Source organism: Cervus canadensis, chromosome 21, assembly GCF_019320065.1.
Source record: "Cervus canadensis isolate Bull #8, Minnesota chromosome 21, ASM1932006v1, whole genome shotgun sequence".
NCBI lineage: Eukaryota > Metazoa > Chordata > Mammalia > Artiodactyla > Cervidae > Cervus > Cervus canadensis.
The window spans coordinates 6,357,942-6,385,941 of NC_057406.1; the positions used below are offsets into that span (position 1 = coordinate 6,357,942).

Genomic DNA, 28,000 nt, shown 5'->3' on the forward strand with positions numbered 1-28,000 from the left:
GCCATGCGTTCCGCCGGCCCCTCTCCGGTATCTTCTGGCCGCGGACGGAAGCGGGCGGGGCGGGGCGGGGCCTGGAGGCCGGCCTCCCGCCCCCCGCGCGCCGCCACTGGGCCGAGCTCGGCGCGCCCCTCCTCCGGGGTGACGCGGCCGCGGGCGGGCCCGGGGCGCGTTGGTGTCGGCGGCGGAGCGAGCGCAGCGCGGCGCCAACATGGGGGCCCAGCTGAGCACGGTAGGCGGGGAGCGGGGCTCCGGCCGCCGCGGGCCGGGGTGCATCGCTGCGGACTGGAGCCGCGGGCGCCGGGCCTCCATCCCGGGCAGCGACAACTGCGGCCGGCCTCGGGGTCGGGGGCGGGGGGGCGCCCGGCTCGGACGTGGGGCGCAGGACCCCACCCGGCCCCGCCCTGCCCGCCGCGCCCCGGCCGTCCCCTGGCGGCCGTGACTCAGGCTCCGGGCTCCTGCCCTCCGGCCGGCCCTCCCGGCCGAGGGGCGTCGCCCGGAGCCGGGGTTGGGGTGGCGGGGGTGGCGGAGCGTTCCGGGGGAGCCCCGCCCCTCTGCCGGGCCCAGGAGTGCGGGTGTGCGCGCCAGGGATGGGAGAGGGCGGGGTGGGGGCGATGAAAGAGACTGGTGACCCCGCCTGTGAGTTCATGAGTGTGTACACGTGTGAAGTGTGAACGGTCGCCTCTGTGCGCGTGTGAGATGTGTGTGTGACCGGGGTGCGGTGCGACGTGTGTGCATGTGCAACCGTGTGTTTAGGGGTGTGTTTAGGTGTTTGGGGACGCTGAATGAGTGTGCATGTGTGCGGCAGTGTGAACAAGTGCGTACCTGCGCGTTCGTGCGTGTGGAGTGGGTGTGTGTGTGCACACGTGCGATGTTGCTGGATCACAGAGTGTTGTTTTTTTTTTTTACCACCCACCACCCGGGGGCCCTGTTCTGGGCTGCACCCTGGGCTCTCCTTTTCTCCTAACCCAACAAATTGGCGAGGCCCCATTTTACAGATGAAGAAAATGCCGCCGGGGCCTTGGCCTCCGGCCCAGCTGGCTGAGTCTGAACTCCCGAGACCGCAAAGTCCACTGTCATGCTGTCACGTTGGCCAGGCCCAGGGCTGCCTCTTTTGTGATTCCTCAAGCCGCAGTGGGGGTGGGCGGCCTGTGTTCCCCCTGGAGGCTGTGACCAGGCCCGCCCCCCACACTAGTCCCTGGGGCTGGCTGGGGTTCTCCGGGAGGGAGCCGGAGGCCCAGAGCCTCTTGCCTGGCCTCCTCCCCCACCTCCGCCCTCCGGCTCTGTGCGGCTCCCCCTTCAGGATGAGGCAGAAAGCCTCCTGGCCTGGCCAGTTTGCTCCTGGGTGAGTGGCCCAGCCTGGGACCCTGGGGGCCATTCAGACGGAGGGGCAGCTTTGCTCAGGGCGAGCCTGGGGGCATCAGCCCAGCTCAGTGGAACATCCTGACCGTGTTCCCAGAAATCGTCTTCCTCCCTCGCCGCTCAGCCTCCCACCCGCCAGCCCAGACACCTCCCACCCCGTGCTGTGTTTCCCACAGGGCTTCTCACCTTCTAGCCATCCACGTTGCCTGGATTTGGCTCTGCGTCCCTTCGATGGGCTTCCCTGGTGGCTCAGATGGTAAAGAATCCGCCTGCAATGCAGGAGACCTGGGTTCCATCCCTGGATTAGGAAGATCCCCTGGAGGAGGGCATGGCAACCCACTCCAGTACTCTGGCCTGGAGAATCCCACGGACAGAGGAGCCTGGCGGGCTGCGGTACACGGGGTCACAGAGTCAGACACGACTGAGTGACTAGGTGCTCACCCTGGGACGTGGCTGCTCAGTATTTTTGCCGAGCTGCCAAGGATCCCTCGTAGCCCCTCCGTGAGGGACAGAGCCCCGTGTGAGCGTCAGGAGACCTGCCCCAACTCCTGAGCCTCCTCTGTCCAAGGGGTGGTGGGATGGCCTCTTCCTCGTGGGCCCTTTTGGGGTCCCCGCTTGGCCCAGAATACCTAGAGCAGATCCCAGTCCTGCCTCCGGGCACAGAGGCTCCACGCAGTCTGCAGGAGGCCCGCTCAGGCTCGGGGCACCAGACTTCTTATCTGGGATGTGCAGGCCCTGCAAGAGGCCTCCTCCCACTGACGGAAGAGGGGTTAGCTCTGGAGTCTGCCAGCCACCTGGGGTACATGCTGGGGGGCTTAGCTGGCCAGCCCCAACCCTGACTCCCCTGGCCCCAGCACAGACGTGAGCGCTCAGTGGACCCGGACAGGACCACAGGTAGAGTCCAAGGCTTTCTCCTGCCCTGGCAGCTCTGTGCCTCGTCTGTGGTCCCAGCCCCCCCGCCCCTGGGCAGCAGGGCTGGGTCTCCCTCGTGGAGGGCGGATCGGCTCTGCACCCGCCCCTCCTCCTGGGTTCCCTTCACCGCAAGCCCTGAGCCAGGAGCCCTTCGCTGCAGCACTTCCTCTGCTCCCTCCTCCTTCCTGAGAAGGGGGCTATGAGGGAGGTGAACGCCCAGATCCCAGCCAGACAGCTGGCGGGCAGGCAGCAGGCAGGTAAGCCTCAGCACTGGGGCTGGCACCTGGGGAGGAACACGCCTGCCAGGTGGAGGTCCTGGCAGGTCCCTTTGCCCGCTGGGATCTGACCTGGGTAGAGAGGATGGCAGGGTCCCGGGGTGGTGTGGGGGGAATTCCAGTGGGGAGCAGCTGGCAGGGTGCCACCTAGGGGTGGCACGGCTACCCAGCCTCTCTGCTCTGTTGGGCAGGCTGGGGGCTCCCTGGAGACACCCTGGCACCCCATTTTCTTCTCCCCGTCCTATGTTATCAGAGGCGGGGAAAGGCAGGTGGGTTCCCTGGTGGGCAGAGTGTGACCTTTGGGGCGCCAGGTTAAGGCCTGGGAGGCAGCTGTCCCCTGGTCCCCCGGGTGGGTGGGGGAGGTGGTGTGTGTGTGCGCGTGTGTGTGCAGTGCACTCAGGAGCTGGGATGGGGCCGTAGCCTCGTCCGTCCTGTTTACTCTGCCCACTGTTTGCAGGGGTGGCAGGGCATCCCAGCCCCTTGTGAGTCTGGTGAAGCCTCCAATTTCCCAGACACAAAGCTTTGACCTTTCCATGGCACCCTTTTCTCAGCCAGCTGTGCCCACTGGGGTTTGGGTCCTGAAGGACAGACTGACGGCGAGAGTCTGCCCACAGCTGCCCTTTAGAAAGGAGTTTGTGCAGAGTCCACCCCTGGTCTCTTCGGTGGCCACACTGTCCGCAGGGGCAGAGATGTGGCTGCGGGGCTCAGGGCCGCCAGTTCTCACCCTGCCTCAGTGTCCTCACTGAAGTAGGGTGGCCGTAGTCCCCGCGTGCTGGGCTCAAGGACCTGTGCTCACGCGGGGCGGCCAGGCGCGGGAACTGGAGGAAAGGCCGCTGGTGTTTACCCATCCATCCGGGGTCAGCCCCTTCCAGCAGCGGCTCCAGCCCCGCCTCACCTCTGGGAGGCAGGTGTGTCTGGCAGGTGTGGAAAGAGCCAGGAATTCAGGATCCACCCATCTGGCCAGTGCCTGGTGGAGGGCCAATTCCTGCCCTCCCCCTGGGGGCATCTGGTCTCCTGTCCTGGTTACTGAAACGTTCAAAGTAAGAGAAGTCAGACTGCAGGGTAGGCGCTGGTGGTTGTCCCTGTGTGAATTTATCCACAGATGTTTACCAAGTCTCTGCTCTGACTGCCGGAGATGAGACACCAAGGCCCCCGCCTCCCTGTGTCTGCCATTCTGCATTGTGATCGCGCGTGGGGAGCTGGCCCAGCCGTGTGAGCCCCAGGCTGGCATCCAGGGCACACGGAGCTTGTGTCTAGAATGTGCAAGTTCTGTGGGAGGGCCGAGGTCAGTGTTGAGGGCTTGCCTTCAGAGCTGTTGACGAATGAGCCTTTTTCATGGCTCAGCACCTGCCCTGGGTTGGCATTTGGGGCAGGTGAGAGATTGGAGGGGAGAGACAGAAATTGGGGAACCAGAGCCCAGACTCTACCCTGGGCCGCGCCGAGCCGATGAGGGAGGCAGCTGGCCCGCCTCCCACAGCTGAGGGTCAACGAGGAAGCACAGAGGAAGGTGCTATGCAGACTGCGCAGCAAAATGCTGGCCAGGGGTGTGTGTGAGTCACTCAGTCGTGTCTGACTCTCTGTGACCCCACAGAAGCCCGCCAGGCTTCTCTGGTCCATGGAATTCTCCAGGCAAGAATACTGGAGTGGGTTGCCATTTCCTTCTCCGGGGATCTTTCCAAACCAGGGATCAAACCCGGGTCCCCTGCATCACGGGCAGATTCCTTACCTGCCAGCCAGAGATCTTAGTTATCCAACCTGGCTGTGCATGCACTTAGACAGCTGTGCTGGGAGGAAGTGAAACTCCAGGGAGCAGAGCTCCACTTGGCTCTTAATGTCATTTAAGTTTATTTCCAGGGCTGCCAACAATAGTGATTTCCTGCAAATGTAACTTGGCTCAATTTTTTTCCTAAACAATGTTCCCGGTGGATATGCCTTCCCTGATAGACGTGGAAGGGGCCTGGAGCAGAGGAATCATCAGAGTGCCCCACCCTCATCCCCAGGGAGTTGGCAGAGGGCAGTAGGGGCTCCGGAAGTCTGTTAAGGACTTGATTAGCCAGGGAGGGGCCAGGCAGGTGAGATCTGAGGTTTGAGCTGGACTCTTGGAAGCTAAATAGGAAAGGAATGTGCTGGTTGGATGAGGGAAGAATGTGCAGAGGCCTGAGGCAAAAAAGGCTGGTGACCGGCTGGTAGGGACCTTGAGTGTAGGCAGTGGGGAGCCGTGGTGGGGGGTGCTTGGGGGTCGGGGGGAGCAGCTGGGGCCTGGCTTTGGGAGGTAGGAGATGGGATTTCAGTGGAGCTGGGGATCTGGGCTGTGGGCTCCGGGGTATCTGTCTTGGGAGGCGCCTCCGGCAGAACCAGACTATACAGGACTGGGTTTCATGGCCTTGGGCAAGTCACTTAACCTCTCTGAAAAATGGGGACAGCAGTCTCACTTGTTTTGAGCGTGGTCCCTTGAGGACAGACTTTGTTTATTCTTAACTGGATGATAGTCACGGTGCTGCAGCCTGCGGTTGAAGTGAGGATTAGCTCAGAGGATTCACAGCCCACTCGTGGAGCAGTGCCAGCTCGGGGCCACGCGTGCTCTGTGCATGGCCTTTTCCAGCCTCAAGTCCCCCCCAGCCTTAGGTGGGACCTTCCTGAGGAGGGTGGAGCCTGGAGAGGTGAAGGTTCTCTACTGAAGTCCTGAGCTGGGTCTCAAACCCGGGTCTCTTGACCCTGGAGTCCTGGGCTGCCAACGGGCCTTTTTTTCGATACTTATCTTATTCCTTGATTTATTTGGCTGTGTCTGGTCTTAGTTGTGGCACATGGGATCTAGTTCCCTGACCAGGGATTGAACCTGGACCCCCTGCATTGGGAGCGAGGAGTCTTAGCCACTGGACCGCCAGGGAAGTCCCCCCAGTGGGCCCTAAATGAAATTCAGCGTGGGAGAAATAGCACGTGGTGGTCAGGACATGGTAGGTGCTGGATTAGTGAGCAGGAGGCCAGAGACCCTGTGTGTGGCCCTGGGCAGGCCAGGGGCCGGGGAGTGTGTGTGCTGGGGCCAGCTCCGTCGGGCCTTCCCTTTACACCCACTGGTACAGACCAGGGGCCCCGTGGGATGAGGCCTTGGCTGCACGCAGCCTGGAGGCCCTGTCTGCCGGAGAGGCACTGTCGATGGAGTTCTGAGCCCAACAAAAGGCCTGTAACCAAAGCTGCGGCTTTGCAACTTGAAGCCGCTGGGCCGGTTTGGGGGGCAGGGCCAGGCCTGGTGTGGAATCCGGGTACCTGTGTTCTTCATTGGCTTGTGGTGGGGGCCCCATGAGGGTGGTAGAGAAAGCTCCTGTGTGTGTGTGCGCACACGCATGCACACGTGCCCACATTCCGCAGGTTGTAGACCCCTCCGTGACCTCAGCCCCCCACCTCATCTCATGTTCCAGCTCCCCTGGGCGGTAGGCCAGCCAGTGGCCTTGACCTCTTTCCATAGATAAGAACAGCAAGGTTCAGAGAGGCCTCAGGTACTGGCAGGGCTTCCAGGAAGGGAGGGAGCAGTGAGGCTCGGCCTAGAGAGGGGAGGATCTTCTCAAGCGGTCTGCAGAGGAAGCAGAGAGGCCTCCCTGCAGGCAAGGAACTTGGCTGTGAGCTTCCTGGCGGCCAAGGAAAAAGGGGAACTCGTGCGGGTGTGATGAGAAGAATACGTACAGTCAGTCGTCTACCGTGAGAACTAAACTCAGGGAGCTACCCTGGGGAGGACAAGTGAACAAGCTGTGAGGCTGTTTTCTTGAGAACCAGTGTTTTGGGAGAACTTTCGGTTCTTGACCTCGCTGTTTGAACTGCCAGTATGGACTCCCTTCTTCACTTTTTATTTTGAAATAGTTTCAAACCTACAGTAAGTTTGGAAGAATGCATAAAAGAGCCGTTATATACTCTTGACCAAAATATACCAGATGTTAACATTTGCATGTATTTACTTTATTATTGTATGTGTGTATTTTAACCCGTTTGAGAGTAAATGACATTATGTTAATTCTTTGCCTCTAAATCCTTGCGTCTGTCTCCTAAGAGCAAGGACTTTCTTCTGCATAACTGCAGGACGATGATCAAATCAGAAACATACGGTGCTATTGTCTAATCCCTGGGCCTTAATGCATATTCCGCCAGTTGTCTCAGGATTGGCCTTCACAGCTGTGTTGTTTTTCTTCCCTCCTGGCCCAGAATCAAATTCAAAACCACACATTGCATTCAGTTTTTCTGTCCCTTTGGCCTCTGTACAGTAAGTCTCCTCCACACAAACCTTGTCCCTGTCCCTCGGGGGAAGTGGAGGTTTTCGCAGAAAACACGGGGGTGTAGAGTACGTCCCTTACACACGAACCTTCAAGTTGCAAACTTGCAAAGATGCGAATGTGTATTCCATCAACGTGAGGCGTGAATGAAATCACCTTATCTTGCTCGGCCTCCGTCTCCTCTTGCTGACGATCCTTCAGTTCCGCCGTCTCCCACCTCTTCTCCCGCCTCCAGTCCGTAACTCTTCTTGTCTGTTGACTCAATGCCAGACCCTGTGTGCCACCTGTTGTCCTGGACTACTGTATTTATCAAGGTACTCTACTGTAAGACTAAAAAATGTTGTCTTTATTTTTTGTTTGTGTATCATTTGTGTGAGAAGTATTATAAGCCTATTAGAATAGAGTACTACGTAGCCGGTTGTGCGAATTGGGTGCCTGTGTCAGACTTAAGAACAAATTGGACTTAACAAAAGCGCTCTCGGGACGGAACTTGTTTGTAGGTACGGGACTTCCCTGTCTTCATTTCCTATGACTGCATATAAATTGTCACAAACTGGGTGGCATAAGCGATGGAAATTCCTTCTCTCACACTCTGGAGGCCCAAAGTCTGAAATGGGGGTATTGCAGGGCTCACTCTGGAGGCTGAGGGGAGGGTCCTTTCCTCCTTCATGCAGCCCTCTCCCCTGAATCTTCTCTCTCTTAGAAGGAACTTGTCATAGGATTTGGGGCCTACTGGCAGAATCTAAGAGGATCTCACGTCTAGATCCTTAGTTGTTTTTTTTTCCAGTTAATTAATTTCAGTGGCACTGGGTCTCTGTGGCTGTGAGAGCTTTCTCCTGTCGTGGCGAGCGGGGCTACCCTTCCCTGGGGTGCCCAGGCTTCTCATTGCGGTGGCTTCTCTCGTCATGGAGACGGGCTCTAGGTGTGCGGTCCGGGGACTCTAGTAGGTGCAGCTTGTGGGCTCTAGGGCGCAGGCTCAGTATTTGTGGCGTTTGGGCTTTCGTTACCCTGAGACATGTGGAATCTTAGTTCCCTGACCAGGGATCGAACCCATGTCCCCTGCATCAGCAGGCAGATTCTCATCCACTGTACCACCAGGGAAGTCCTCCTTGGTTTAATTACAGCTGCAGAACCTCTTTTCCCATCCCCTGGATCTGGGTGGACAGGTCTTTTGGGGGCCACCCTGCAACCCACCAAAGCGTCCTTTAATCTGGAACCTGTTCCTCAGCCTTCGTTTCTCGTGGCTTTGATATCTTTGAAGCGTCGTGCCAGTGACCCCAGAGGATGGCCCCTCGGTGTTTCCTCCTGTCAGAGGCGGGTCCTGAAGGAGGCACAGGGCGGTGCTGGCCCCTCGCTCCGTGTCAGGAGTTGCCTGGCCCTTTCCTGTGCTGCTCGCTGGTCAGGGTGGGTCTGCCAGCTTCTCTACTGCAGGGTTGGTCTGAGCGGTCTTGAGGCTGTTCTTGTCTTCTCCTTGGGTCTCGCTTGTGGTCCAGTTTGTGGAGGCTGCCCAGGACACGACTTCCGGATGGCCCCGGGTAGCCGCTGCACCCACATACATGCCCAGTGAGGTCACATGCCTGCTGGGGGACAGCCTGGGTTAGCCGTTTTCCATGGCTGATTTCCATCTTGACAACCAGGAAGTGTGGTTTCTGATCCCCATTTCACAGATGGAGAAGCAGAGCAGGGAGGCTCAGTGGGTTTCCTTCCCAGGGACAAACATAGCTAGAAAGAGCAGCAGGCTAGTTGCCTTTCTTTGCAAGGATGTCCTCTCCAGGTGAAACCTAAGCAGTTTTATATGGCCATGTGATTTGAGTTTTCTCTGTTTTCAAAGTATCCAGACCACCTCTGAGGGTCTTTGTGAGGCTGAGAGTATGGGGCAGGGCGTGCAGGGGGCTGGCAAGGAAGAGCCTCTTAGAGCCACATAGCAGGGTGAGTGTGATGTTGAGGGTGAGGACTGATGAGTGCCTGTGGGTGAGTTGCTTCGCCTCTCTGAGCTGTTCCCTTGTCTGTAAAGTGGCAGTGATGTTAGCACCTTCTTCAGGGTCATTGTGAGGTTAACCCCTGTGTGGGGCTCAGCACCGTGCGGAGAGCTTCAGGGACCTTGCCGATCACCTTTGTCGGGTTCAGTTTGGAGTCGGGGAAAGGACTCGCCCAGGGTCACCCAGCCAGCAAGGAGCAGATCTTCCCAGCATCCAGCTCAGTGCCCCGGCTGCCCCTCGCACCTGAAGGCAGAACCCCAGGGCTCAGGGGTTTGTCTGTAGAGAACTAGCACTTCGCATCACGTAATGGGGTCAGGGAGATTGACTTGAGGAGGGAGGAGGGGAGCTCCTCAAGGTTAAGCACTCCTCCTCAGTGCTCAAGGTTAAGCACAGGTACTTGAGAACTTTGTGCTGAGCTTCCTGGCAGCCAAACTGAAAAGGGCCACGTGCTCAGTTACATAGCTTTCCTTGTCCCTGTTCCTCAGGGGAAATGGAGCTTTTCCAGTGGCTCAGTAACACAGTGATGGCTTTCATGAGTTTGAGTTTTGTATTAATAGCGTCTCCCAGCTGGCACCAAGATGGTGCCAGGGTCCCTGGATGAACTGGGGAGAGGGTGTTCCTGGCAGAGGAGCGGTCCGGAGGTGTGGACCAAGTGGTGTGTTTGGGGGAAGGGCAGGGGGCAGGCCCTCTGCTGGGCCGAGCTGACCTCTTGGGTCTGCCCTGTCGTTTCAGTTGGGCCACGTGGTCCTCTCCCCAGTCTGGTTCGTGTACAGCCTGCTCATGAAGCTGTTCCGGCGCTCCACCCCGGCCATCACGCTCGAGAATCCAGACATCAAGTACCCGCTGCGGCTGATCGACAAGGAGGTCAGTGCGGGGCCCGAGGGTCATGGGTCACGGGCACCTCTCTCTCCTTCTCAGCATCACAGCATTTCGTGGGCATCTACTGTGTGCTCAGGGCACGGCCCCTCTTGAAGTAGATCCCATTATTTGCCCATTTTACAGATGGGGAAAGTGAGGTGATGTCCCTTTCTAAGGTCTTCCCAGGTGGCACTAGTGATAAAGAACCTGCCTGCCAATGCAGGAGACATAAGAGATGTGGGTTCAATCCCCTGGAGGAGGGCCTGGCAACCCACTCCAGTATTCTTGCCTGGAGAACCCCATGGACAGAGGAGCCTGGCAGGCTACAGTCCATGGGGTCACAAAGAGTCGAACACGACTGAAGTGACTTGGCATGCATGCACGCATGTCCATTTCTAAGGCTACCAGTAAATTACCGAGGAATTTGAACCCGGGTCTTTGATCACAGAGCAGGTTCTCTGAACCACACTTACTATCCCACAGAAAATCAGAGTGAGAGGGATGCTGTAAGGACTTTTGGGTCCAGGTACCCATTTAACAGATGTGAAAACAGAGGGCAAGAGAGGAGTAACTCGGGTCACATTGTGAGTTAGGGCTGGGTTAGGACTCAGGCCTAGGCCCCGTGGTCATTCAGGGTGCCGCATCCCAGAGCCCCTTCCTTAAAGACAAGGTCTCCTCCCTTTCTCCTACCCTCACTCCCAGGCCCACACACTCAGGGCCCCTAGAGCCCTGCTTCCCTGCGTGTTCCCGTGATCTCACATGTGGCTCGGTCTGCACCTCCGGCAGGCTCACTCCTGCTCTTCCCCTCCAATGCTTTTCCGTTTTCAAACGTCCAGTCGTGGTTTTGATTTCAAACCATCCTCTCCCCATCTTCGCCCAGCCGCCCACCCTGTAAGGCCGCCTCCCTCCTCGCTCTCCCCCACCAAAGCCCCTCCCCCGTGCTATTTCTGGCCACAGGCAGCTGCCTCAGAAGGGGTGTGGCAGGGAGGACTGAGTCATGGGGCAGAGAAAGCCAGTCACCTGCTGCCAGCCTGAACCCCGGGCTCTGGTCTCTGCGCTGGGCTCCACGTTAGCGCTGGAGCGTCTGTGACCGTGGTTGTACCAGGAGTTCTTCTCGGAAGTCGAAAACCAGAAAGAGGCCAAAAAAAAAAATGACCACTTCCCAGATGAGACCAGACTTATACACAGTTTTTTCTTACTAAAATAAAACCACAACGTTTTGAATCCTTCTCCTTTCATAAAGTTCTTTTTCCTTGTTTTTTTCACCACGTGGTTTGTGGGATCTTAGTTTCCCGACCAGGGATTGAACCCTGGCCATGGCAGTGAAAGCCCAGAATTCTAACCACTAGGCCACCAGGGAACGCCCTTGTTACTGTTTTTTAAACCCAGAAGTAGCATATGATTTACATGTGCTCACTATAAAAATGGTACTTTTATAAAAGAAAAGCGCAGATTTATACATGCTCTGTTCTCGAGCTGTGACTGTTCCCCTCCCCCACCATGACCCCTGTGCAGAGGGTCCCATTCCCGGGTCATCGTGAGCCTTTTCTGGTGTCACATTTGTTACGTACATGAGGTGGGGACGTTCAGGTGTGTGTATCCTTAGTTTCTCTTTTTAAATAACCTGATGTTTTTACCTGGCTGTGCAACACGGACTTCCCTGGTGGCTCAGACGGTAAAGAACCCACCTGCAATGCAGGAGATGCGGATTCGATCCCTGGGTCGGGAAGATCCCCTGGAGGAGGAAATGGCAACCCACTCCAGTATTCTTGCCTGGAGAATCCCCATGGACAGAGGAGCCTGGCGTGCTACAGTCCAAGGGGTCGCAAAGAGTCAGACACAACTGAGCGACTAACACTTTCACTTTCACACACAGCACAGACACCTTTTCAGGTCTAACCCAAAGCCGATTCATTCTGTTTGACGACTCTCTGGTCTTTTGTCACAGGGATGTCCGCAGTGGACCCTCCAGGCCCCTTCGATTGAGCAGGTGGCGAATGTCCTAGCAGTTACCCTCCCCCGTTGTAGCCTCCTGGTGGCTTTGCAGGGTCAGCAGGCGGACTTGCTCTTGCTACTTGCTGTGGTGCAGGGAGGGGTCCTGGCTGCCTGCCCTTCCCTTCTCCGAACGGGACTGGACCAGGTGATGGGCAGGGTCACCCTGAGCTCTGAGTGTCCACTGCTCGGCTTGTCTTGGCCAGCGGCTTCCTGGAAGCAGCAGCGTGCCAAGCCCTCACAGACGTTAGCCTTGTGACTTCTGCTGTCCTGGGCTAGAGATTGTCGAACACAGTAATCATCAGGGTCTTTGCCTCATTTCTGTTCTTCCTCCAAAAATGTCTGGCATGTGGGTTTCTGACCTCGAACCCCAGGACTGCTTGATAATCCTGGAATCCACTTGCGGGAGGCCTTGGGCTTCTGTTTGCAGCTGGACTGTGGGGCAGAGAGACCCTCCAGCTGCCAACAAGCCCTGTATCCTGAGTGGGGGCTGGGCGCCGTCTTTCCTGAGATCCAGGCCTCCTGCCCCAGCTTGCTCACCCCAGTGATGCTCTGGCCCTTTGGAGAGGTCTCTTGACCCTCCCTGGGTGGTAGCACTGTCCATCACTGGACCTTGCCTCATGTGAGCGTGAACACAAGTGCTGGACCACTAGCTGCCTGTCTTTCCAACAGCCCTTCCGCAACCACTGTCCTGCAGCGCCTGGTGCAGGGGAGACCCCCCAAGGGCCTTCTGGAGCCCAGTCAGGGTCTGGGCACTGGGTTCACGTCCTAGCTCTGACACTGTGGGATGCTTGCCTCCCTGGCCTCTGTTAAGACCAGGCCCCATCCTCGGCCCAGCCTTGGTCCTAAGCCCCCTCTGCCCCACCCTGGAGGGGAAATGGCCTTTGCCCATTGCCCACGCCCTGGGTGCACATGGCCACGTCCACCTCCCAGGCCGTGAGGCTGCCATGCCTCCTGCTCTCTGTAGCCCCACCACAGTCATGCCATCCTGCCTTTGGGGGGCTTTTAGTTTAGTGGCTTCTGGAGCCCCTCTCTCGGGCCCAAGACTCACATGGATCCTTGTCTCAGCCCTCCCCCCCTCTGCAGCCAACCCCCAAGCTCTTCCCGCCACCCCAGGACAGGACACTTCTCAAGCTATGGCAGAGGTGGGTCCTTCCCTCCTGCCCCTGGAAGCCCTGGAATTTTCTGGGCCATTTGGCAGCCTCCCTTTGGGATCTGGAGCTCGCTCCTGCGGGTCCCTGCCTTTCTCCAGGCCAACGAGAACAGAGTACTTGCAGTGTTGCTTACCTCTGTGTCCTCACTCACACACGTGTGTGCAGGGCGTGTGTCCACCTGTCAGTGTCATCTCTTAGTGACACCCTGGTGCTGGGGCAGAGTGGGGGCTCTGGGTCCAGTGGCCCCTCTGGCCTGGGTGCCATCCAGCAGCTTGGCCTCCTTGCAGGTCATCAGCCATGACACCCGGCGGTTCCGCTTCGCGCTGCCGTCGCCCGAGCACATCCTGGGCCTCCCAGTCGGTGAGTGCAGCCCCGATCCAGCCCACACGGAGCCAGCCAGCCAGAGCCAGGAAAGGGAGGCAGGGCGGGGCTTTGCATTTCAGTGAGAGCAGGGAGGGCTTCAAGGAGGAGGTGTCAGCCATCCAGGCCTTCAAGGGTGAGTGTCAGAAAGAGAGGGCAAAATACCCCAGTGTTCCTGGCAGTGGCCCCATCAGGAGCAAAGGCAGAGAGCTAGGATGTGATGGGAGTCCCTGGGGTGGGAGGCGGTGAAGGGTACAGCGGGAGCCAGGGTCAGTCCAGGCTGTGGATGCTGGGTAGGGTGCAGGGAAGTGGGTTGACAAGACCTAGGGGACACTGCAGGGATGGTCCCCAGCCCAGACTCACCCCCACCGCCCTGCAGGCCAGCACATCTACCTCTCGGCTCGAATTGATGGGAACCTGGTCATTCGGCCCTATACGCCCGTCTCCAGCGATGACGACAAGGGCTTTGTGGACCTGGTCATCAAGGTGAGGCCCTGGGGCCCACAGCTGGGTGGGGCGGGGGTGACCACATGGCAGCCCAGGCCTCCACGGGGCCCAGGTGCCCGAGTCTGGCCTCTGCAGGCCCTGTGCTCACTGAGCCCAATCTCGGAGTGAGGAGCACCCCGTGGTTCTCAGCACAAGCCAAGCATGGGGGTCTCAGCAGAGGGCAGGGGGCTGGGTTCGGGATCAATGTCTTCAAACCAGGACAGATGGTCTGTGGAGAGGAAGCAGGCAGGCCCACCAGCTCACACAGGGCCCGCCTTCCCATCACAGACAGGGAAGCCCGGGGAGCTGGGCGCCCGCTCACCCTTGAGAAGCACCCCAGAGGCCCACTGGGGCTGCAGTGTGTGGGGCTTGTGGGTCCTTGTCTGGGCGCTGGGGTGAGGGGCTCTCTGGGATCCCCCACCAGTCAGGGGCTGGGTGCACACCACGGGGAAGATACAGCTGTTAGATGCAACAGACCAGAGAGACACAGACCACCCAGAAAGGCTTGTAAAAACCAAGACACGTGGAAGGAGAAGTGACGCCTCTAAGCCAGCACGTGTTTGTGAAAGTTAGAAACACAAGCTTTACAGCAGTGAGTCACTTTCTCTGATTATACACCCCAAAAGCGGGAAGCTGCCAGAGCTGCTGGTGGGCGTGGGGTGTTAGACACCTTCCCCAGTCAAGGCCCAAACCACACCCCCACCCACAGCCACCCTGGCTCAGAACTCCCCCGGGCACCAGGCTTATTGTCCCAACGCTGCTGTGCAGGCCCCAGGCCCCCTCACTGAACCCCAGGGTGGAGGGTGCAGAAACAGACCCCTGCTGGGCCGCAGCTTCAGCCCCGGGGGTTTTCAGGGTCCCGGGCCGGGCGCTGGGTCTGTGAGGGCAGGAAGGGAGTGGCCTGGCAGTCCTGGCTCTGGCCTGGGTCCCTTCTTCACTCGGTGTCACGCAAACCGCACGCCGGGTGCCCAGCCCACCGGGCCTTGGGAGCCTATCTTTGGCTGGAGAGTGGCCACTGAACAGGTGGGCACACAGAGGTCAGTATTTGTTCAGGGGACGGACACCGGAGCTGGGTCAGGGTGATGACAATTGTGCCTCCTACCCCCTGCCCCGAGCAGGCAACTGTGAGGCGAGCAGGTGGAGATGGAGGGAAAGGACCCTCCCGGTGCAAAGGCCCTGGGGTCAAGAGGAGGCTTGAGGACTTGAGGGTCAAGAAGGGGAGAGGTCAGCAGGGCCGGGCAGAACCTTGGAGGCCCTGCAGGAAGGGGGGCTTTGTCCAGAAGGAACGGGAAGGTGGTGAGGGTTCATGCATCTCTTCTTGCTGAACTCACTGCAGCCAGATGTGGAGGAGGTGTTGGGGGGGGATTCAAGTAGAGGATGAAACGCTCATGAGGACCAGGTCCTTCCTGGCTTGGAGGCCTTGTGGCCCCCTTGGTTCGCCCTCGCTAAAAGTCAGAACGCTGGCCTGGCACACAGTGGGCTTGCCCACTCTCCTCCCGAATCCCAGACACACAGACACACCCACTGTCCTGCAGCCACACGTTCTCCCCCCCCACCCCCGAGGCTGCAAGCCGTGTGAGGCCCCCCGCCTTGGCACACCCTGCCCCTGCCCCCTCTCTGCCTGTCGGTCCTGCTTCCCCTTCAAGGCCCAGCACAATGCCCCCAGTGTAGCCCCCTCTGCCCTGGAGCTGCTCCTCCGTCTGCCCATCTCTTTGTCGAGAGTCGAAGCTGCATCCCTTTTTCCCAAAGCTGAAATCCCAAAGGGCACAGAGAAGGAAGTTGTTCCAAGAGTGACGTTTTCATGGCAGCACAAAGCGGAAAGAACTGAACATCCACCAGCAGGGCCTGCCCTGGGCTGACAGCCGTGGGAATCTCCTGCCGGGAGGGGTCACAGACACGGGTCTTGGCAGAACGTTATACATCAGGCCCTCGGGTCAGCTGCCGTGGACACCGGGCTGATGCTTTGACCTCCAAGGGGACGTTACGGGGAAGGCAGGCCCCCCAGGGGGACGGGACACAGACAGGGAAGTTCTGATGGGTGGGAGCAGCACCGAGTGAGCAGGCCACACGTGGCCGCAGAAGACCCCAGAAGAGGGTCTTCCCACTGTGCCCAGAGCTCTCCCTGGCACCCTGGGGACAGGGGCTGAGAATGGTGTGTGTGTCTTGCAGGTTTACTTCAAAGACACACACCCTAAGTTTCCCGCTGGAGGGAAGATGTCCCAGTACCTGGAAAGCATGAAGATTGGCGACACTATTGAGTTCCGGGGCCCCAACGGGCTGCTGGTCTACCAGGGCAAAGGTGATCTGGGTTGGACTCCCCAAGGGCCTGGCGGATGCCGTGGATATTGGTGCAGGTCCCGCCCCTGCTGCTGTCTGGAGGGGTGACTCCTGTAGGGCAGGCCACCTCCTCTCCGGGGCCTCAGTTTCCCCAGCTGCTAGGGATCAAGGTGGCCAGCGCAGGAGTTGCAGACCAGTCTTGGGAGGCACATCCAGCTCACAGACTAGCTTTGTTAGGCTGGAAACAACCAGGGGAGAGCTGAGCTGGGATCCCCTGCTTCTCCAGCCTCCTGCTCCTCTTGGCATTTGAGCTGGTCCTAGTCCCCCCTTCCCATCCCCCTCACCTGACTGGCTGGAGGGGGGTATGGTGGTCGCCGCACCCAAACCCTTGAGATGGGGACAGGGTCTCATCCTGTCTGACCCCCAAGCACGGTGTGTTTGAGAGCTGGACTTCACCCCGTCTGCTCTCCCCAGGAAAGTTTGCCATCCGTCCAGACAAGAAGTCCGACCCTGTTGTCAAGACGGTGAAGTCTGTGGGCATGATCGCGGGAGGAACGGGTATGTGGACCTGGAGCCCCGCCCCAGTCCCCGGTGGGCGGAGTTGGGGGCAGGGTGTGGGACGCCGCACAGGTTACGAGCGCCCGGGAGCTGCCTGAGGTCAGGGTTGTCCTGGCTGGCACTTCCCCGGGCATCTGTCTGGCACTGTGTGTATGCAGAAGGCGCTCACACAGCGTGTGGGGGTGGCTTGTTTTGCAGGCATCACCCCGATGCTGCAGGTGATCCGCGCCATCATGAAGGACCCTGAAGACCACACTGTGTGCCACCTGCTCTTTGCCAACCAGGTCAGCAGGTGGTCCTGAGGTCTGCAGGCCCGAGGGTGGGGTGCCAGGCAGGCACTGCTCGGGGGGCTGCGAGGCACTGCGGAGACGCTCAGGGTGGCTGGAAGGTGTGTTGAGTGTTCTGTGCACAGCGGCCTTGCAGCAGCTGGTGAGGTCGGGCAGAGCTAGAGCGTCTGACCCGAGCCGGCCGCTTCGGTGGTGGGGGTGAGGCCCCTGGAGCACCCCCACACCAAGACTGGCTCCCCTGGCCGCTTCCTCGGCACCTCAGCGCTCCCTCCACCGCACGTGGAATTTGGGACTCAGCAGGGACGTGGGAAGAGCCTGAGGGTGCGTCTGCATAGATGCAGTGCAGAGGACACACCCACACGAGGTCCCTGAGCTGGCAGCATTGGGATTGCGTTCGGACCTGGGCACTCTGGCTCCCGAGCACGTGTCCTCCTCCCCATGCCTGCCGCTTGCCTGCCTGCCCTGGCCTGCTGTGTGGCCTTGGACAAGTCATTCTCCTTCTCTGGGCTTCCCTGTCTCCCTGAGGAATGAGCTGATGAAGGCAGGTCATCACGAGGATCTCTCCAGGCTCAGCGTTTCATGACTGAATATGTGGATTTTGCAGCGAGGCCCCTTTGTGGGGAGGCTCAGATGGGACACCCCCTGCCTGCGTGGGGGCGTTCACCAGGCCCCCCGCACCTCTCAGATACGGTTCAGGTCAGCCTGCCCCCGGGTCCGTCTGCCCTAGGCTCTGCCCCGTCCATCTGTGAGGACGCTGAGCCAGGAGGGAAAAGTTCGCCTGCGGTCCCTGGGCTCCCACACAGCTGCAGAAAACTGCCCTGAGGTCAACCAGTGCAGCCTTGACCAGGCCCGGGGGTGGGTGGAAAGAGCCAGAAATTCCAGGCTGGCTGGTGGGGTGAGAGGGTGGGCTGCACTCAGCTTGGTGGTGCTGGGCGGTCTCCATGGAGGCCCTCCATCGCCTGAAGGCATCTCTTTGCCCGTCGAGGGGCGGTGGCTTCCGTTACCTATTTCTGCCTTTAGTCAGTGCAGTATCACAAGTCACGGAGCCTCTGAGAGTTCCACTCCGCACTTGCGAGGGAGCAAGAGTGAAAAAAGTGCAAAAAAAAAAGTATCACGTGAAAATTGTTCTGATCTCAGGGTCCCACTGGAGGGTCTCAGGGACCCCAGGGGTCCACAGGGAGCCCCACACTGGGAACCCCAGCTTTGTTCCAGTCGAGTTGTTGCCTCTCCCTCCTTCCCCCTGAGTGACGTGCGTGCTTGACTGGGACGGGGGCCACAGCCCCTTCAATTCCCCATCTGCAATGTAGGGTAACGGGGGTCCACCTCTCAGGACCATGTGAAGACTGAGGTGGCCTGGGACCGGAGCACCTAACATTGCAGATGTGTGCGTTCTTCCTGGGGGGACCAGGTGGCCGGGAATGGAGGCCGGTAGGGGCCCAGGGTGAGGAGGGTGTCCTGGGTCAGCCAAAAGCTCAGGCTCTGCCCCCAGTCTCAGCCGAAGGGAAGCCCCACTTTCAGAAGGGCGTCAGGGAGACAGTAAACAGCAGGGCAGCCTGGTTCTTGGGCAGGGAGACTGATGTTTGAAGGCGTCTGTTCTGCAGAAAGTAATACTCAGAAGTCCCAGTGGGATCATTTTTTTCCTGTTATGATGTGACAAAATGATGCACTATGGCCTGAAAGACCAAGTATACGTGGATAGCCAAGAAAGTTTTGAAAAAGAAGAGTGACAAGGAAGGAATACTAAAAAGTGTTGGTGATAAAAATAGCTCTGGAGCCACACGTGAGACCTGGGTTTACTGGACTGGCTGTTTCTGGGTAATACAGCAGGAAGTCTGGACTGTGCTGGAACATGCTAGAATATGTGGCTATTTACACTGAGGTTAGTTAAGACTAAATAAAATTAAAAACTCACTTTCCCAGTCTCTCTAGGCACCTTTTGTTGATTCCATAGTCTCATATGACCAGTGGTTACCCTGTTGAATAACACAGATCTAGAACATTCCCATCATTGTAGAAGGCTCGGTTGAACAGCCCTGGCCTAGAAGCAGACCTGAGTGTAAATGAGACTCTATCTGATGCAGGTGACATGTCAAACCTGAGGAGATGAAAAGGAGTGTTGGGTTAGTGCTGTGCACTTAGGAAAAATGTAGATCCCTACCTTACCTTATAGAAAAATGAAGTGTAGGTTAAGGATGTATGTATAACAAAGTGAAGCTTTAAAAGTAAAGGGTGAGCATTTTTAAATACAAGAAGTGTCATTGAATGAGTGAACAAAGATGGTCAGGCTAAGCAAGACACTGAAGGAAAGCCCGTCAAGAAGGCTGATAGACCCATCTGCTTGAAAATGAAAAGCTCCTCTGGGGAAAAAACACAAACTAAATAAGGTAGAAAGATAAACAACTGAGGGTGAGACACATAATGTATCATCAATAAAAATTAATATCCTTCATATAAAAAGAGTTTTTACAAACTAGTAAGAAAAAATATGAGCAGACCAGTGACAAGCTTACTAATAATAAAAGATAAAACACAAGCTTTACTTTCCATCAATCTGATTGGCAAAGCTTAAATGATTATTACCCAGTCCTGGTAGAGGTGTAGAGGGGTGAGTACCCCAGGACTCCCTGCTGGCCTCTGTGTTGGTTGTAACCTACGTGGGGAATAAAGCAGCGGCTTGTATCGAACGCCCTAACCATGTGGAATTTTCTGCCCTGGACTCCACTTCCTCAAGTTGATCCTAAGGAATTGACAGGGCACTGAGGATGGTCAGAGAGATGTTGTTCACAAAGGAGGATGTTCAGAACAATTTCCATACCTCTCTCGTTGCCTGCCTATCCCAGCGGGGGGCTCAGGAGAGGTCGGTGAGCGGGTGACCTTTGCTGGTTGACGGAGCTCTTTGGCCCCAGTTTCACAACAGTCCTGTGAGTCCGTCATACTGCCCACTGACCGGAGGAGCCAGGTCTGTGAGTGACCTGCAAACATTCCGGGCAAAGTCTGTGCTTAGGAATGGAAAGGGGATGTTTCCGGAGTAGATTGCTAACACTCCCCGGGGGTCTAGGAAGGCTTCCCGGAAGAGGTGACACAAGCTGAACTCTACAGGGCCACGTGGGGCTGGCTGAGTGAAATCAGTGGGGGTGAAGGTGGGGAGCTGCAGGCCAAGCAGAGGGATCGATGTGGGCAAGGTTGCGGGTTGTGTGATTTGGGGAGTCGCATCTATATTTCCTAAATTATGCACCTATTGATACAGCCTGAGATGCCAGAACATAAAAAGACTTGGACTTTCCCTGGAAGCTTTGCCAAGCGTGTGGCCCATGGGTGGGCGGGATGACGAGGGTCTCCAAGGGCAGTCCCTGTCGCTGTCCCTCCTGACCACTGGGCCCTGTCCGCCCCCCCGCAGACTGAGAAAGACATCCTACTGCGGCCTGAGCTGGAGGAACTAAGGAATGAGCACTCTGCGCGCTTCAAGCTCTGGTACACAGTGGACAAAGCCCCTGAAGGTGAGCGGCCCGGGCCAGCGGGCGGGCTGGGGTGGGGGCGCTGGCCCACGCCCGCCTGTGCTGTGAGCCCTCTGCCAGGTGGAGCCTTCTGTCTGCATGGTCTCCCTTGGTCCAGCTCACCGTGGCCCTGTGAGAGGAGGGTGGTAAGGAAAGAGGGATCAGAGAGGGGAGGTAAGTGCCCCGCAGCGCACAGTGAGAAAACCCCAGAGCTGGGACTTGAACTCGTGTTCACCTCTTACGGAGCCCTAGGCCTCCCCCTGCCTGCACTGCTGGACACAGAAGGCCAGCATTCTCCCCTGGATCTGGGGCCGGTGCTAGGGGTGGAGGGTGATCGTTTCCACACACAGTGCAGTCATCAGCCCTGGGGGGTGGGCTGCACTAACGTACAGTTACCCTCAGTCTACCTGTCCAGATGCTTGGGCTGTTTGCCAAGGACATATAGGAGGCAGGGAGTGAAGGCTGCCCCCAAAACTTGAAACAAGGTTGTCCTCTGGGAGCTAGACCCTGCTCCAGTCTCTTGCCAGCGAAAGGCCCAGCCGCGCTGTTAGTTGGAGAAGGGCATGGCAACCCACTCCAGTATTCTTGCCTGGAGAATCCCATGGACAGAGGAGCCTGGAGGGCTACAGTCCATGGGGTCGCAAAGAGTCAACTGAAAAAGACAACTGAAGCGACTTAGCATGCACAGGATGCATGCATGCACTGTTCGTGGACACTGCCCTCTGGTGGTGGCACCTGGCAACGCCGGAACCAAAGTGCCTCCTTCTGGGGACAGTTTTAAGAGGAGTCAAGTAGTCCTGGCCAGGAAGAGACACAGTTGGGTAGTTTTCTGGTATTTTGCACTTACATTTATTATTACCCTGTCCGCAATTCGAGAGTAGTTGGAGGGCTGCTGAACCATCAGGTATAAACTGGAAAAGGTAGATGCTGAAAAAGAACACAGTACCAGGCCAGCGTGGCGATTGTGGAGCTAGAGGAGTGGGGGGAGGGGCCTGCTGGCTGTGTTTCCCCCACAAAGTCTCCTTCAGTATACATGTAAAGAGAAAGACTTATCTAAAAAAAATCCTTGTCAAACTGAGATGTCTCTTATACACCTGTACATTTCATACACTAGCAAATAGGGTTTAATCCCATTAAGTTTTTTTACAAAGTACTTTGAGATCTGTTGATAAAATGTGATCTACATGCCTACATCCTGCCCTGTTCCAGAGGGATTTTAGGCAGTTTAGGGAGACTTTGTGGAGTGAGTCAGAGTGGTACCAATGGAAAGTGGGAGTGAAAGAAAAAACCAAGGGCAGACCCATAAAATGGAACCTAGAGTGAGGTTTGTACAGGAGTATGGGCGGTGGTGCACCCTTACCAGGACTGACCATGCGTATCCCTCTGAGCTTCCCAGCAGCCAGTTACTGAGCACAGTGCCCGTGTAGTAGAGAGTATACCCTGTTTCTCAGCACAGTGGAGGCTTCCTCATCTAGGACCAGCTGAGACTGACTTGCTCCCCCTCCCCCAAGGGACCTCCCCCTCCCTCGTGGAGCGTGCACAGTGTGACACGGGGCAGTGTCCATCTAGACAAGGCCCCTCAACCTCCGCATGACCTTGGACTTCTGCAGCTGCGTTTCTGTTGGTGTCAAAGGCTTTAGTGAGGCTCTTCCAGATTGTGAAGGACAGAGAGAAGCCAGATAAGTGGGTGTTTGGAGCTGGAGGTACTCAGGGAACAGGACCCGTCCCCCAGCCTCAGGCGGGCCTGGTGGAGCCTGCTGGCCTGATAGACGCAGTGTTGCTCTGTCTGCTGCTCGCACGGCCCTCGGCCTGCTGTCTTGCCGGAGCCAAACCAGAGGGCTGGCCTGGGTAGGCCCCCCACTCGTTGGCCAGGGCTCAGAGGCTGGCCTGGGGTCAGGCACCTCCTGTGGGATCAGGAGGTGGCTGACTGTGGCTTCTCGGAGGGGAGGGAGCATGTGGCAGGTGGCAAGTATCTGGCGGGTCCCTCTGTCCCTCTGGGGTTGAGATCCTGCTGAGCTGCTCGGCACAGGGGTCACTTGAGGGGCCAGCATGTGCCCTCAGTCCCTAAGCAGTGTTTGTCCCGACTGACCATTGAAGAACTGCGGAGCAAGGTGAGCTTCAGACTGGGTTGCTCCTCACACATCTGCAAAAGGGGGTCACATTGTTGGGCAGGACAGATGATGGGGGCAGGGAGCCGCGCACCAGGACCGGCTGGTCCCCTGTCCCTGAGCAGCCCCCATCAGCGGGTCAGTCCTGAGGGTCCGTGTGGGACTAGAGTCCTGCTGGCCCCAGGGTGCCGGGTTCTCACCATGGGCACCGGCAGTCACTGGGAGGAATAAAAGGCAGCTCTGGATCTCAGGTGAAATCTGGAGACACAACTGCGCATGTGCGTGTGCAAGACAGGGAAGCAAGCAGGACTTCGAGGAGCTGAGGCTGCTCTTTTGAGGACCCTGCATCTGAAACTTCAGCCTATGTCCTGGCCTTGCTGTTTTCCAGCTCAGTTCAGTTCAGTTCAGTCGCCCAGTCGTGTCCGACTCTGCGACCCCATGGAGAGAAGCACGCCAGGCCTCCCTGTCCATCACCAATTCCCAGGGTCCACCCAAACCCATGTCCTTTGAGTTGGTGATGCCATCCAACCACCTCATCCTCTGTCATCCCCTTCTCCTGCCTTCAGTCTTTCCCAGCATCAGGGTCTTTTCCAATGAGTCAGTTCTTCACATCAGATGGCCAAAGTATTGGAATTTCAGCTTCAGGTGAATATATTCCAATGAATATTCAGGACTGATTTCCTTTAGTATAGACTGATCGGATCTCCTTGCAGTCCAAGGGACTCTCAAGAGTCTCCTCCAACACCACAGTTCAAAAGCATCTGATGCTTATTTGGGACACATTCCTTTGTTCATTATTTATTGAGCTACTACTCTGTGCTCAGCTATCTAGGCACTGGGACTACAGCTGTGGATCAGACATGGCTCCTCGTGGGCTGACGCCCAGCGGAGGGAAGAGTCAGACAGTAGGCATGGGACTCTTAGGTAGCAAGGTGGTGGTGGGGGGGTAGGCAGTGTCACCCTGACCAGCCTGGCACTGAGCACTGGCTGGGGGGACCTCTGGGACCTGGGGTTGATGTCCCAGCCCTGTCCATGCCTTGCTGTGTGACCTGAGACAACTCAGTTCTGGGTCCTCTGGGCTCAGATTCCACATCTGTAAAATGGGATCAGTAGGTCCCGCCCTGTCCATCCACGAGGGTCACACAAGAGGCAAGTAGAAATGAAAGGCTTTGCAAACTGTAAAGTGTGGTTAGGGAACCTTGACAGGCTTGCATTTGTGGTCCAGGTAAGCCAGGCATGGGGGCAGGGGATCAGGGCTGAGGTCTGCTCCATTCTGTTTGTTGAAAGGAGGAATTCACGGGCACAATAGCTTCGGCATGGAGGAGGGGGCGGTGGGCAGTTGGTGGTCGGTCACACGGCCACCCTCGGGCTCACCTGGTCTCCTGCCCCGCAGCCTGGGACTACAGCCAGGGCTTCGTGAACGAGGAGATGATCCGGGACCACCTGCCGCCCCCGGAGGAGGAACCGCTGGTGCTGATGTGCGGACCGCCCCCCATGATCCAGTACGCCTGCCTGCCCAACCTGGACCGTGTGGGCCACCCCAAGGAGCGCTGCTTCGCCTTCTGATGGATGGGCCCTGGCCGCCAGGCCTGCCCACTCTCACTGTGCCCTGGCCGCACCCACCCCTCCTGCCATTGTTCGTTAACACCACCTGCCCTGTGTCTCCTGCTGCGGCCGGGTTCAGCCTGGCCTGCCCGTGCCTGGGAGGTCACCCCGCTGGGCTGGCCCCTGAGGGGCCCCTTTGGGAGCAGGTGTCTGTTACAGGTGCGCCGCCGTTGGCCACCTTTAAGGCAGATCCCTGTCTAGGCCTCGCTGGAGATGTTCCTGCCCTTCCCCCCGACCCCAACATACACACTACTAGGCAGAGGCTACCAGCACCATGCTCTCCAACCTCCCCAGAGCATCCCGCACCCTGGAAATAAGCAGAAATGTACAGGCATCCCTTAGCTACGGGTCCCAGGCCCTCACCCCCAGCCTCAGACCCTCGCCTGCCGCCCCTGCCTGCTTCAGGGCCACGGCCAGACTTCCACACCTGATACTACGTGGTAGCTGACACCAGTAAGTCCCTTTGGCAGGGGCTGCTGGGGTGAGAGGTTACCCCCACCCACCCAGGGCCCAGCAGGTCCGGTCAGCAGGGAGGTAGGCTGTCCCTGGGCTGGTGTGGGAGGAGGGGGCTGGCCAAGGGCCCTTCCAGCTGGCACATGGACCCTCCCAAAGCCTCAGCAGAAACACCCAAACATTCGGACAGCTTTGGAAGTTCCAAGCAGTCCACCTCCCATCGACTGCCTTAGTGTCCCGGGCAGCCAGCCCTGATGGCAGAGCTGAGATGGTGTACATTTATTCATCCGTCCCAGAGCCCCCCTGCTGCCCCTGCCCCAAGTCAGGGAGATTTCGAGCAGAGCCCCTTGTCTGAAGGACATTCACAGTGGCCTCGATGTTGCCTTAGACACAGCGTGTTAGCCTCTTGCATATCGGCTTTTTCAGAACCATTTATGAGCAAACATAACATTAAAGTAAAACTTTGCTAGTTTGAACCCTTTTGGAACTCCTAGAGGCTCTGTGACCTACGTTGTTGGGGGTGGGGGGTGGGGAAGGGGCTGTGCAAGACCTGGCATTTATTTCTGAGGTTTATTTGTGTTTGTAGTAGAACTCTGGGGAACTCCTTGACTGTTTCTCCACTCCATGCTTCCACTGCAGGGGGCACAGGTTCTATCCCTAGTCAGGGAACTAAGATTCCACAGGCTCTGCAGCATGGCCAAAAAAGAGAAAGAAAATTTGTGGAGAGTACAGAAAAATATACACAGGAAAAGAAATATTCACAGGAAAAATATATATGCAGGAAAAATAAAAACTATACCCAGGAAAAGAGCAGACATCCAGAGGCAAACACTTATAACTTAGATGAAACCACACGGTCCACTGTGCGGCCGCTGCTTGCCCTAATGGCAGGCATGCTTTCCCTCTGTGGTCAGAAACTTGCCATAGGCCTGCTGGATCATGGCTTTTTGGTAGCAGATCCCTGCTGTTGGACAGTTGGGCTGTTTCCAGTTTGCGGATTTGTAAATAACAGTGGCTATCTTCAGCCTCCTCTCTGGTGGTTTCTTTTAGGATAGACTCCTGGAAAACAGAGTGTGGACACTGGAGTTCAGCATCTGTCATACCCAGTCTTGCACAGATCATCTCCGCCGTGTCAGAAGGTGTCCCCAGTCCTAACTTCAGACAACCCCATGTGACCCGTCTTTTCCATTGTACACTCTCCTCTGGACACCCTGAAAGAAGTAGAAAGAAGTTAGTAGCCCCCTCTCTCCCACAGAGAGACTGAGGCTGAGGGCAGTGAGTGGCTTTCAGGGTTGGGGGGAGGTGGCCCGAGGTGAGGCAGGTGTCACCGTGTCCTGTGGAGGCTACAGGTAGAGAAGGGAGTTCCTTCATTGAGGGTCCAGGTAAAGAATCTGCCTGCAACGCAGGAGACCTGGGTTTGATCCCTGGGTCAGGAAGATCCCCTGGAGAAGGGCATGGCAACTCACTCCAGTATTCCTGCCTGGAGAATCCCTTGGACAGAGGAGACTGGCAGGCTACAGTCCATGGGGTTGCAAAGAGTCCGACCCCGACTGAGCAACTTCCACTTTAACAGCCCCTTTACTCACCTGAGGTGAATTCACAGGGTGATAGATATCACCTACCCATACAGAATTTTTAAGAAATCAACGCAAAGCTCCAACTATATTATAAAAGCAAAAAAAGAAAAAGAAAAGGAGGCGATCTAGGTTAAGACTTAGTGCTTCCACTGCAGTGGGTAACAAGTTTCATCTCTGGTCGGGGAACGAAGACCTCACATGCCTTTGGGCCATAAAAAAAGAAAGAAAGGAATGTATAAAGTTATGCAGATTTCAGCAAGTCAGTGCTGGGCGCAGGCCGGGGAGGAAGCACCGGCCTGTGCCCAGACACAGGGGCTCCGCCCAGCGCAGTCTCGCCTCCCGGGCTCTGCCTCCCGATGCAGTTCTCCCAGGCCCAGGCCCAATCCTTGCTTAGTCTCCAAGGAAGGCAGGACCCAGTACCCTTGGCTACAGCGCAGTTGCACTGCTGGCAATCTATGTGTGTTCTCACCGGACAAAAAGTCCTGCGTGTTCGTACAAGAAACGGAGCGAAACCCCGGCCCAGAGAATCGTAACCGGAGCCTCCGGCCCCCAGACGTCGGGCATGGGAAGGCCAGCGGGACGCCCCACCGCGTGGCCGGATCCCCGCCGCCCGAGCCGCCAAGTGCGACCCCAGAGTTGCGAAATCTCCCTGGTGGAGGGCCATCCCGCTCACTGTCACAGATACGGTATCAGTTAAGGACCCTACTGTAGTTTAGGGGGCCGGCACCCAGTTTCGGCAGTGCAGAGGCGACCTGTATTTTCCCCCTCCGTCTGGAGCCCAATCTCAGACCCCCTCCGGCTTCACCAGCTCGTTTTTCCAGTGACCTTCCAATGCCGGATTTTTTATTGTGTTGTGGTGCTCTGTCAAGAGTAACTAACTCCACTGGCAGGACTTAGAAAAGATTAACAGTAGTGACTCATAGGGCACTTAATCCGTGCCTGGCACTGTGCTCAAGGCATTGCCTGTATTTTCCATTGATTGTGTGTGTTAATGTCTCAGTCGTGTCCGACTGTGCGACTCCACGGACTGCAGCCCACCAGGGTCCTCTGTCCTTGAGATTCTCCGGGCAAGAATACTAGAGTGGGTTGCCTTGCCCTCCCTCCTCCACGGGAGCTTCCCAACCCAGACAGAGACTGAACTGAACGCGCGTCTCCGGCATTATACGCAGATTCTTTACCGTCTGAGCCACAAGGGACCCAGGTTTCACTAACTCCTCAGATACGACTGAATACCCATCTCATACCAGGGTCAGTGCAGGAGGTTCAATGAAAAGGTAATTCAACATGTTGCCCACTTAAGTCACAAAAGCCTGTGTTACTTGCCCCACTTGCACACTACAGACCAGCAAGACACAAGCACATACATACACGTGAAGGAAAAACGGCTGGCTTCTGAAGATTATAGAGCACGGAAGTGTGACACGTGAGACTGGAAGCTGTTTGAATCCCATGCGCTGCACTCAAACATAAATAACTAACGTTAAAAATGTTAGCTGCTTACGCGATCACCTTTGAAAAACAGAAGCAAGTTGGTCGCCGCAAACTTAACCTGTAACAAGCATACCAACAGTGATTGCTTTCGACTTTAATCCTGTATCATACACATCCAGACTGTTCTATTTTTTAAAGTAAAAGGGGGACGGGCAGATCGCGACTCCCAGGCATCCCGCAAAGTAGGCGGGTCACCTTAGGGGCAACCTTTACCCGCTCAAAAATTCGTCTCACATTAGCAGTGAGGATTCGGGCGTCACCCCGAATCGTTATTTTCCTTACTCATAAGTTTAAGGCATAAAGACGTACCTGTCTTACTTCCTAGGTAATGAATCCCATTCTCATTAGCGATACGGTGAGTATAAAAGTGGAACGTTGAAGGCCGCACTTTGTTCGGTGAAGGTTGCCTTATTCATTTCATTGTTTTGTGTCGCTTTTCATTTTACTACTTTTTTGTTGTGAGAGAGGGGGAACGGTAGGGCCACAATATGCAGATAAGCAACCGGTTCGCAAAGG

General features: G+C 57.1%; 1 protein-coding gene, 1 long non-coding RNA gene and 1 other non-coding gene across 5 annotated transcripts; 1 reads left to right on the forward strand and 2 right to left on the reverse strand.

Moving 5' to 3' along the window:
* The first annotated feature begins 72 nt into the window (after nt 1–72).
* On the forward strand, nt 73–24,892 carry LOC122423043 (NADH-cytochrome b5 reductase 3). 2 transcript variants are annotated; one of them, XM_043439788.1, is made up of 9 exons: nt 73–229; nt 9,517–9,648; nt 13,076–13,148; nt 13,528–13,634; nt 15,804–15,933; nt 16,386–16,469; nt 16,668–16,753; nt 20,154–20,253; nt 23,752–24,892. In XM_043439788.1, exons 1-9 carry the CDS (start codon nt 209–211, stop codon nt 23,922–23,924), a joined length of 906 nt encoding a protein of 301 aa, XP_043295723.1. In that variant the 5' UTR covers nt 73–208; the 3' UTR covers nt 23,925–24,892. The 2 variants fall into 2 exon arrangements, with proteins under 2 accessions (XP_043295723.1, XP_043295724.1); XM_043439789.1 differs by lacking the exon at nt 73–229 and adding an exon at nt 2,493–2,528.
* LOC122423045 lies at nt 24,613–27,988 on the reverse strand. Of its 2 annotated transcripts, XR_006264078.1 has the most exons (3): nt 27,794–27,988; nt 25,216–25,627; nt 24,613–25,102 (listed from the first exon to the last, which is right to left on the reverse strand). It is a non-coding gene; the product is annotated as an uncharacterized LOC122423045 (long non-coding RNA). The 2 variants fall into 2 exon arrangements; XR_006264077.1 differs by lacking the exon at nt 24,613–25,102 and having other exon boundaries at nt 25,174–25,627; nt 27,794–27,986.
* On the reverse strand, nt 27,634–27,783 carry LOC122424143. The gene has a single exon (XR_006264331.1). It is a non-coding gene; the product is annotated as a U12 minor spliceosomal RNA (small nuclear RNA).
* Nucleotides 27,989–28,000: the final 12 nt, after the last annotated feature.

Excerpts from the sequence above, each read along its gene's own strand:
- LOC122423043 (XM_043439788.1), top strand. The coding sequence starts at position 209 with ATGGGGGCCCAGCTGAGCACG. Across the intron at positions 9,649-13,075 it reads TGCGGCTGATCGACAAGGAG|GTCATCAGCCATGACACCCG; the intron begins GTCAGTGCGGGG and ends GCCTCCTTGCAG. Across the intron at positions 13,635-15,803 it reads TTGTGGACCTGGTCATCAAG|GTTTACTTCAAAGACACACA; the intron begins GTGAGGCCCTGG and ends TGTGTCTTGCAG.